This window comes from Pundamilia nyererei, unplaced genomic scaffold (assembly GCF_000239375.1).
Source record: "Pundamilia nyererei isolate P.nyererei 1_Seehausen unplaced genomic scaffold, PunNye1.0 scaffold00001, whole genome shotgun sequence".
Taxonomy (NCBI): Eukaryota; Metazoa; Chordata; class Actinopteri; order Cichliformes; family Cichlidae; genus Pundamilia; species Pundamilia nyererei.
Genome location: NW_005187402.1, coordinates 10,985,495 through 10,995,375, shown reverse-complemented (window position 1 = coordinate 10,995,375; position 9,881 = coordinate 10,985,495). Strand labels below are relative to the sequence as shown.

General features: G+C 38.6%; 1 protein-coding gene across 2 annotated transcripts; it reads left to right on the top strand.

Moving 5' to 3' along the window:
• Positions 1-709: 709 nt before the first annotated feature.
• simc1 (SUMO interacting motifs containing 1) lies at positions 710-9,846 on the top strand. Of its 2 annotated transcripts, XM_005719849.1 has the most exons (11): positions 710-1,238; positions 4,096-4,791; positions 4,870-5,382; positions 5,476-5,723; positions 5,855-5,924; positions 6,154-6,314; positions 6,778-6,867; positions 7,253-7,384; positions 8,131-8,287; positions 9,033-9,117; positions 9,608-9,846. In XM_005719849.1, the coding sequence occupies exons 1-11, from the start codon at positions 1,095-1,097 to the stop codon at positions 9,817-9,819; spliced, it is 2,508 nt and encodes an 835-aa protein (XP_005719906.1). In that variant the 5' UTR covers positions 710-1,094; the 3' UTR covers positions 9,820-9,846. The 2 variants fall into 2 exon arrangements, with proteins under 2 accessions (XP_005719906.1, XP_005719905.1); XM_005719848.1 differs by having other exon boundaries at positions 4,096-5,382.
• The last annotated feature ends 35 nt before the right edge of the window (positions 9,847-9,881 follow it).

Genomic DNA, 9,881 nt, shown 5'->3' with positions numbered 1-9,881 from the left:
AACAATTCTGATGGCAAAAGAGCCAAACGGGACAGGCCAAAAAAAAAAAAGAAAAAAAAAAGAAAGTACCTTGACACGTAATAATAAAATAGGTTGACATGGCGGTGCAGTGGTTTGCCCTGTCACCTTATAGGAAGAAGGGTGCTATGGCTCTGGAAAGTTCTTTCAGTAAAATATATTTAAATAAGTATTTATGTTATGTTTACATGTTTTAGATAACACGGGATATTGCATTGTGTGATAATTGATGCTTTTCACTCAAAATAAATGTAGTACATCCTAGAAAATATACTCAATGTGCACTCTGAACCACTAATTAAGAATTAATCATTTATTTATTGATGTAAGACAAGCTATTTATATATTCTAAATAGATCATTAGTTTAAAATTTAGCATCGATAGTCATTATGAGGCGAGGAGGAAAACACATTTAAAGTATAATTTAAATATAAATTAGAAAAAGATCGTGTGAGGTGGATAGTCCAAAGACACGTGTGACCTCTCGTTTCCGTTGCCTTTGGCTGTAACCAGTCACACTTTAGGAATTAAGGTGTATTTTGGATGTGTTCGTCTGTCTTTAGTATCTCTGTCTGTCCTTAATTTTCTTTGAGGACAGGCAGAATCTGCGCTGGCAGGTTGCACTCCAGTACAGCAGGTGGAGATCATTTCAAGTATGGCGCTTGTTGTGACCCGCCACAGTCATAGAAGAAAAGCTATGGGGAGAAAAAACAGGAAGCGTTCATAAACTTCATATGTTGCATTGCAATTATCAATACATTTTAAGCGTTTGGATTTCAATTTTGGCGTCTAGCTTCTATGTAGTTAATTCACAGCAACCCAGGAATTGTAGCGATACACCCACGTTTTAACCCACCTGCCGAACACGACGCATGTAATCTACGATCTCAACAAGGAAATGCCGAAGGTTGCACGCCTCATTGGAAGCATTATTTTGTGTTTTCTACAAAACATGATCGGAATTAGACATCTACGGCGGAAGCTCATGGCTGTTTAGGACTGCCCTGGCCGTCACGGGTCTGCTTTAGGTGATGCTTTTGTGCATTGGCTGCTGAATTTGAATGACTGAAGAGAAATGGATGATGTGATCAGTCTCAGCTCAGACGACTCCGACGTGGAGATCGTCGGGTCCTACTGTACATTCACTGCCAAGCCTGACCCGATGCCTCTCTCCGCTGTGCGGGTTGAAGTCGATGCCGTGAAGCTCGCCCTCCCACCGGTAAGCGGACTGAAACTCGGTTGCTGTAGAAACTAGGGTACATTTCAGTAGGTATTCTCAGACTGTTGCTCGTCACCTGGATAGAGAAAAAACAAACAAAAGTTAAAAGATACGGCCTGCTTATTAACGCTCTGCGGTCAAGTAGCAGCACAAGTCGAATGTAGCGACATTACTGGTGAAAGACGCTATAACCTAGCTTAAAGGTAAATAAGTTATTTGGCGCTTTGTTTATAACTTTGTTATTGTAAAATAATTTTGTTGCTCAAACAAGCATTTATGTTTAAATGGTGTCATTAGTATGTGCTGTATGTCTTTATTGTTTATAAATGTATTGCTACTGTACTACTGTACTGTAAATGCGCTGCTAAATAGTTTTAATTTTTTCATAGTGCATGAAACTGGGAATGATAGTTAACATTAATGCGGATTAAATTGCGTAGTAAAATGTGTCTACCAAAATCTTTGTTGTATATTTTATGTAAAGGAGCTCTTTGTTATGTTATACCAGGCGAGCATTTGCTAGTCAAATGAGAAACTGCCCATGGGGAAGGATAAGATAACCTGATAGGAGTGTTTTTTTGACTCAAATTGCTCGCTATTCTGTGGCTTGGTCTTATACATAGTCTTATACATCCAGATATTAAAGGGAGAGCCACCTTCAAAAGAACTGTAAGACCAATTACAACAACTCTGTACCTTCTTGAACTGTACATGCTGTCCTTCCATAAAGTATAATTATTTGGGTTTTAAGTTTAACCAATTAACCAACAATACAGACATTGTGTATATCAGCCATTAAAGCAAACGTAAATAAAGCGTTAGTTCTTTTATCTATAAAAATTGCAAAAGAAAACTCCATAGCTTTTCAGTTGCACTACTATTTCCGGTGGGTTTTGACCGGGAGATACACAACATTGGCAAAAGAATTCACTTACGGATCCAAATAATTGAATTCAGGTGTTTCAGTCACTTCCATGGCCACAGGTGTATAAAATCAAGCATGGCATGCAGACTTTTTGTACAAACACTGGTGAAAGAATAGGTCTCTCTCAGGAGCTATCTGAATTCCAGCGTGGTGCTGTGATAGGATGCCACCTGTGCAACATGTCCATTTGTGAAATTTCCACAGTCAACTGTTAGTGGTATTATAACAAAGTGGAAATGATTGGGAATGACAACAACTCAGCCAGGAAGTGGTAGACCACGTAAAATTGCAGAGCGGTCAGCGGATGCTGAGGTGCGTAGTGGGCAGAGATCACCAACTTTCTGCAGTCAGTTTAGACAATTAGCTCAAGAACAGTGCAAAGGGAGCTTCATGGAATAGGTTTCCAGGGCTGAGCAGCTTTGTCCAAGCCTTAAAAAAATCACCAAGCTCAATGCAAAGCACTGGATGCAGTGTTGTAAAGCATGCCACCACCGGACTGTACAGCAGTGGAGACGTGTTATGTACTTGTCTGACTGTATTTTGCCAAGTGTAAAGGTTGGGGGAGGGGGGATTATCATGTGGGATCATTCTTCAGGACTTTGGCTCGGTCTCTTAGTTCCAGTGCAAAGTATTCTTAATTCTTCAGCATACCAAATAATTTTGAACAATTTCATATTCCTAATTTTGTGGGAAAGGTTTGGGGATGGCCCCTTCCTGTTCCAACATGACTGTGCACCAGTGCACAAAGCAAGGACCATAAAGACATGGATGAGTTAGTTTGGTGTGGAAGAACTTGACTGCACAGAGTCCTGACCTCAACCTGATAGAACACCTTTGGGGGAAATAAGAGTGGAGAGTTTGAGCCAGGCCTTCTTGTCCAACTTCAGTGTCTGACCTCACAAATGTAGTTGTGGAGAATAATCAAAAATGGCTATAAACACACTTATAAAACTTCCTGGAAAATTTTTCCCGGAAGAGTTGAAGCTGTTATAGCTGCAAGCGGTTGACCAACATCATAATAAACTCTATGGATTAAGAATGGACCACCACTCAGGTTCATATGTGTGAGGGCAGACAAGTGAATACTTTTGGCAATATAGTGTAGTACCTTGACAGCATCATAAGAGTCAGTAAATTATATGATCGCATCTCTAGTCAAGGAGTGTTGCATTGGATTGTTGATCAATTTTTCTAAAGCATTTGACATAGCAAGAAGAAAGAAAACTGAAGATTTAGTTGCAGATGGTAATCAGTCTGGTTAGTCAGTACTTGGGCAGATCCTGATAACTGATTAGGGGAGGTGCAACCACACATAAACTGACAAGCAGCAAGTTGATAACCAGAGACCATAGATTGTCAGTGGCATTCAGGGACTTCACAACAGCTAAATAAACTGCTGGTGACTGGAAGTGACCAGTTAAACTTTTCTTGCCTTTGATGGAGTTGATTGAAACCGCTACCAAAACCATTGGCTGACATTTGTGGAGGTGGTTAGATATTATGCATTTGAAATATTACTATTATAACTGTAACTGAAGCTCACAGAAGATGAATATGTAATTAAATGGAGAGAGTATTTTTTAAGCTTATGTTGAGGGACTGGTGAGAAAACTTAAAGGTAAGTCAGGTAAAATAAAGTCTGAATAATTACAGACACTATTTGGTATGACCACCTTCAGTGTATCCTAAATTCTCTGAGCAAGTTTTCTTGTAATTTCTGTAGTTTTCTTCAGGAATAATTCAATATTAATAAGACCTGTTATAATAAGATAAAGTGGTACATAGTTACAAAAGCTAAATAATCTTTTAGAAGTAAGGTAAGGGTGATTTTCCTTCTTCCCCCTATTTCTTTCAGAAATGAAAAAAACAATCAAAGGTTATATTTGATTTAATATTAATTTTTTAATAATTATCTTTTCCTTTTTTTTTTAGAATTATATTGACCTCACAGATCCAAGATGGACTCTTCCAGAGCTACGGAGAAGGCAAAATGGCACTGGCACAGCATTAGTAGACTTGACTGAAAATGAAACAGAGCAGGAGACAGAGAATTTACCACCAGATGACTGTCAATCAAAAAACACAAACACAAATACAAATTTAAATCACATCTCACAAAGTCAAGATTTTAATAACCAAAAAACGCCTTTGACGGACTCCGTTGTTTGTGCTCCACAGCAGGACTGTGGTGACCCAAAACCAAAGCAGAGACGTCTAAATCCTCAAATACCTGAAACACAAGATCCAAAAAAAGACAATAAAGCAGCCCCCTGTCCTAACACACCAGCTGTAAAGTTGAAACGATTGCCTTTTCTAGAAACACATGTTGCAGAACTGAAAACCTCAAAGTGTTCTGTCTATGTGACCAAAGATTGTACTCAAATGTCTCTGAACAGTCATGGTGAAGCACCTTGTTGCAATAGTAATTTAAGTACAACTACGACTCCAAACGTTTCTAACGTTGGGCCTTTGTTTGATGTGTCTCCTCCTAAGGATGGACAAGAAAACAACAGTGAGGAATGTACAAACACACAGGTACAAGATGATGAACCACAGCACCTACATAGCCCTGCAGATTCTCCTCGCTCAGTGGGAGAAAACTCTGTTGCAAGTTCAAAAGAGCATAGCATACACGATGGTCCGAGCGATGGAGTTAGTTCAGCTCTACCTATTACATCCATAGATTTGGCATCTTCATCACAGGACATACACGATGGTCCGAGCGATGGAGTTAGTTCAGCTCTACCTATTACATCCATAGATTTGGCATCGTCATCACAGGACGAAGCTCAAATGGAATCCCCCTGTTCTGACCTGAATCAGCCAAAATTAGACGAACCAGAAAAATCTAGACAACCCTGCAGCTCTGGTAACTCATCCCCCTTCTCTCCTACTACTGCATCAAACTCTTCTGAGCCTTTTGAGCCTGACCCTCCCTCCAATACAAGTCCTATATCTCATAGTCGAAAGAGCCCTGCTGAGTCATCTCCTAGATCTGAATCAGCTGAAGATACGCCTGAATGGCAGTTGGAGACTGAGACGTACAAGGGAGATCTTGGACTTTACAGTCCAGGGTCTTTCCCATGGGAAGATGAAAGTGATGGAGAAGACATGAATGAAGAGACCATGGACTGCAGGGCGGTCAGTAGAGAGGATAGACATTTTGTGTGCCCATCTACACTCAGGAAATTACTAGCTGGAACATCTCAAAAAGCAATGGTGAGAGACTGCTGCCCAGATATCTATATTTGTATTTCCTGGTACCCTCATTAACTGATCAAATGCTGAAGCAAGTGCATTTTCTTTCCATAGTTTGAAGAGGATGATGAAGATTTTGTAACTCCCGAGGTGCTATGTCGCCAGAGTCTGAGTCTGGTTTACAGTACGATTGATGAGAACTATCCAGAAGGTACTTTGCAGCTTTTGTCTGACCTACTACAGCCTGGTTACTATCCCCCCAGAGATATCACCTCACACCTACTCCACGGCATTCTGCTCGACCTACAGTCTCCTCATCACCTCTGCGTGCAGGCTTTTAAGCTCCTGATGAGGTCACAAAGGTAAAGAGACTGTAGCAATATGAGTTTGATGAGTATGTTTAAATTGCATAGTCTTTGCATCATATCTTACAAATTGTCACTTGCTTTTTGGTCTTTGAATGTCTTAGACTAAGAATGTTGTGTGATTGCAGGCACCACATGGTTGATAAAAACACAGTTCCGTGGGATTGGGAGTTACTGACCTCAGTCATGACCGATGAGGTACTGATTTACGAAGTTTATCCAAAAACTCTATGAACAAGAGCATATTGAAAATAATTTAGTTGCAATGGTGAAAAACATTTGCAGTCCCATTACTAGTCAAACATTTTGAGTTTGCTTGCTTGTTTCACCTTGTTTGTCAGGCTGTTTTTGTTTTCAATCTGCTCTAAAATGCAGACATTTGCAGCCCAATATCATTTCCCTACTTGCTAACCTTTTGCCTCCTTAGGAGCACACACAAAGGCATCGGTGTGATGTGGTGCGCATGTTCCTGGAGTACATTGTGCAGACTTTGGAGGACGACTTTCGGGCCAAATGCTCTACATCCTCCTTGCACCATTCGATAGCAAAGGCAACATTGTCGTGTGATCAGCAGTTTCCCCGGGTTAGGTGAGCATGATAGCCAACCTGTATTATAAACATGGGTAACTTTGGACATAAGCACTTGAGTTTGATTGTATATCATTGAGGTTGGATACCCTTACTTGGCGAGTTTATGATGGAGGCCTGGGTAAAACTTTCTTCTGTGAAGATATTCTGCTGGGTTTGTTTTAACAGTATGGAAGCAAATGTTTTGTTAAGAAGAGAGGTGTTTTTTTCATTTTTAACCTACCGTCATTTATACAAAAACAAACAAAAATACTCAGGTTTAGTTGACACAAATGGTCATTCACAGTTTTAATGATGACATCTTTCATCAAGTATAATACTCATACAATTGACAACAAATAATTATCACATACACCCAGTGACAAACCAGATTGTTTTAATTATTTTGCCATTTTCTTTATAAGTATCATATTTAAAGTCATTTTTGATATCTTTTTTTAAATTTTTTATTTTTTTTTTACAGGGAGGTCATCAAATGGCTGTTTTCTGCCATTATGAAATCAACAGAGCATGGAAAGGGTAGAGAAACGACCCAAGAAAGAGAATATATGAGGTGAATTAGAATAAATTGTTCTTAAATAAAGAAGTGGTAGTTTGAGCAGAATAAACAACTGATTTGCATGTATGTCACAGTTAGCTATAGAAATGTTTAGACAGTGATTTAGTGGTGTGATTTTGGCTTTTTACACCACCACAAAAAATTTGTAACAAAACATTATATATGCATTTGAAGTTTATATTCTCAGCTGTAATTTTCCAGGACTACAGTTTATGTATTTTATTTATTTTTTTCAACCCCTTAAAGTCAGGACTGAAAATGCATCTCGACTGTTTGATTTAAAATCTGCTGTGTTGGCATACAGAGCTAAAACTATGAAAGGTTTTAACAATTCCAATTTCTGTCTGCTTTTTAAAGTGTATGTCTCTGTCTCCTACAGAATGGTGTCTTGCTTGCAAAGGATGCTTTCTCTGGCTCTGGAGGTGGATTGTTCTCCTGCTCTAACCTCTGCCAAGCTGTCCCAAGAGCTCTTCCATATGCTCATCAGTAACGTGCCCCTACGAGCTCACAGGTGAGGAGGAGACGTGTGTTCAGAATATTTAATGGTGTAGGGAAAAATCTATTAGACTAAATCACGTTATTTTTACTCAGTAGTCTGTAAATGTTTTTCATTCCATTTTCTATCAGAATTTATGGAATGATGAGTACTTTATTTTTAATTTTTACGCGAACATTTTTACATTTTTACCTTGAATCGTTTGAACTCTTAGCAAAACAGAAAAGGAGCTTACTAAAATGTGAAGTGGAAAGTGTAAATACAAGAAGCCAGAAATCAATTTTTCTTTTTTTAAGTATTTCTGTAGTTATCCTCCCTGTAGAGCACTTTTTTAAAAACATTATAATCCTTATTTGAAAAGTCTCCAGGCTTTCTTTTTTTTTTTGGCGTTTTTCCACTGTAGGCTCAACAGTGCTTCCTGTTGTCCTATCCTATTACTTTGCCTATGTTGCTGGGTACTTGCCTTTGCAGCCCAAATATTGCTTGTTTGTGGTAATGAGTGTTAATATCATCACAAACAAAATTTATCTGTCTGTATTATAGAAATTCCTCACTTAAACTAAATAAAGGGCTGTTTGTATGGAAAAATAAATAATTGTGTTTTCATTGCATTGCTTTAATGGAAATATATTTAAATCTTGTAAGTACATCAATTAAGTAAATTATATAAGCAAACATATATTTATTCTAATAGCAAGGTTGACCCTTTTTTCCCACCAGTTTTTCAAGCTGCCTTTGACTGATCTGTTTTTGACTCCCAGGATGTTGTTGTTGGAGAGCCTACAGAGTAAGCTGCTGAGATGTAAGCTGTTGGAACATCTGCTGGACTATGCATGCCCAGTGAAAATCTCACTGCCCATGTCGCTCAGTCTGCTGCTTCACTTTCTAAAACACTGCACTGTAGCACCAGACCCTATGGTGAATATTACATTCTTGATTGTTATCTTCATTTTTATGTCATTGGCCAACTTCTTTACAGTACTTTAGTTCCCAGAATATGTTTTTGGGGGAGGGGTTTCCACTGTTCTTTAGTGTGTGCTATTTACCTTGTGTAGATTTTCCCAAAGTTTGCAACGTTATGTTGTCTTCTCTTGAAAGGAAACTGTTGATACACTGCCTGAAACACTAGACTTGTGTTTCTTATTTATAGTGGCAGCTTTGGCTTAGGATTAAACAACATTTAGCCAGCTAAATCTAGTTGCCTCACAGTCTGCCATCATTATCTCAATAGTAGTGTTCCCACAGAACAGTGCATGGCTAATGTGGCTAACATGACCAAGTCTTTAATTCAGGCCTACTTTTTGTGTACCAGTATACTGCATTTAATACAACCAAATAAAGTGTGCTGTGTCCTCATTTGCATGTTTTTTCCAAATTCTATTATTGGACAATCAGCATCAGCTACTGTTAACATCTGTATATTAATAAAGCCTCAAAATAAACATAATTGTGAGCCTGTAATTGAGTATACTATGGGAATGATTTATATCATCGTGATCTTCACTTTAGAGACGCAGACAGCTTCTTGTTGATGTTTTCAAGTCACAAATTTGTGATTCTTGTTTCTTGTTCTATTTAATTTTTTTGAGAGAAATAAAACAAAACAAAACAAGTGACCATAAACGATGATTCAATGCCACTGATTAATGTCTGTAATCTCTAGGATGGCACTGAAAAGTGGCTCAAGTGGGAGGAGTTGGTGCATCTCCTCTGGATGTTGCTGCTCAGCTATAACAAAGCAATGAAAGGTGAGATTTTGGTAAACAGCTGGAAATTGCTTCGCAGTATCTGCAGCTGTGGTAGATAAATGGTCTCCTATGAAGTATATAATATTGAAGACAAGATGATTGTTGATGGCGACAATGAGGGCAATTTTGCATTGATACAATAAATGTTTGTTGTACACAGCGTTATCAGCTTTTTCAGTATTTAGCAAATTATAGAGGCAGGTAAATAAATAGATTAAAAATTGCAATATGTGCCTATTGGATGAGCTTGCACATTTCCTGCTGACAGGAGTCTTGTTTGCACTGTTGTTTGTGGCATTATTGCCCTGTGATGTTTTTTTTAAATCACTGTTATTGCCTTTCCTGGTGAATGCCTCTAAAACATAGGTTACAGTCACTTTTTTGTACCCAGTGTACCACATCCTCCACTGTAACAATAAGTCAATCAACTGTCTAACTCTACAATGTTTGTTTGTGTGTCCTCCTAATTTACGTTATCTGTTATCCACAGGCTATCTCTGCAACTCATTAACAGAGCCCAGAGGCAGAGTTGGTATGTCAGTCTATAAGCCTGATGACAGGGTATCACGACCTGCCGTTCAGGAAGCCGTTGAAGCCTTTCTGTCCAGATCTCAGGCTGACCTCGACCAAGCTTTACCTCTCCATGTGGAAGAGTCCTTAACTTATCTACAGGATCATCTCCTAGATGTCTGTCAGTGTTAAATAAAAGAGTCTGTGTTTCACGTTTCATATTGGTGCTTATTTTGTAGGTAAACTAATAAACT

What these genes read in the sequence shown, in the direction of transcription:
- simc1 (XM_005719848.1), top strand. Translation starts at nt 1,095, where the DNA reads ATGGATGATGTGATCAGTCTCAGCTCAGACGACTCCGACGTGGAGATC. An exon ending in CTCCTGATGAGGTCACAAAG is followed by an intron (nt 5,724 to 5,854) that starts GTAAAGAGACTG and finishes GTGTGATTGCAG; the next exon opens with GCACCACATGGTTGATAAAA. An exon ending in CAGCAGTTTCCCCGGGTTAG is followed by an intron (nt 6,315 to 6,777) that starts GTGAGCATGATA and finishes TTTTTTTTACAG; the next exon opens with GGAGGTCATCAAATGGCTGT.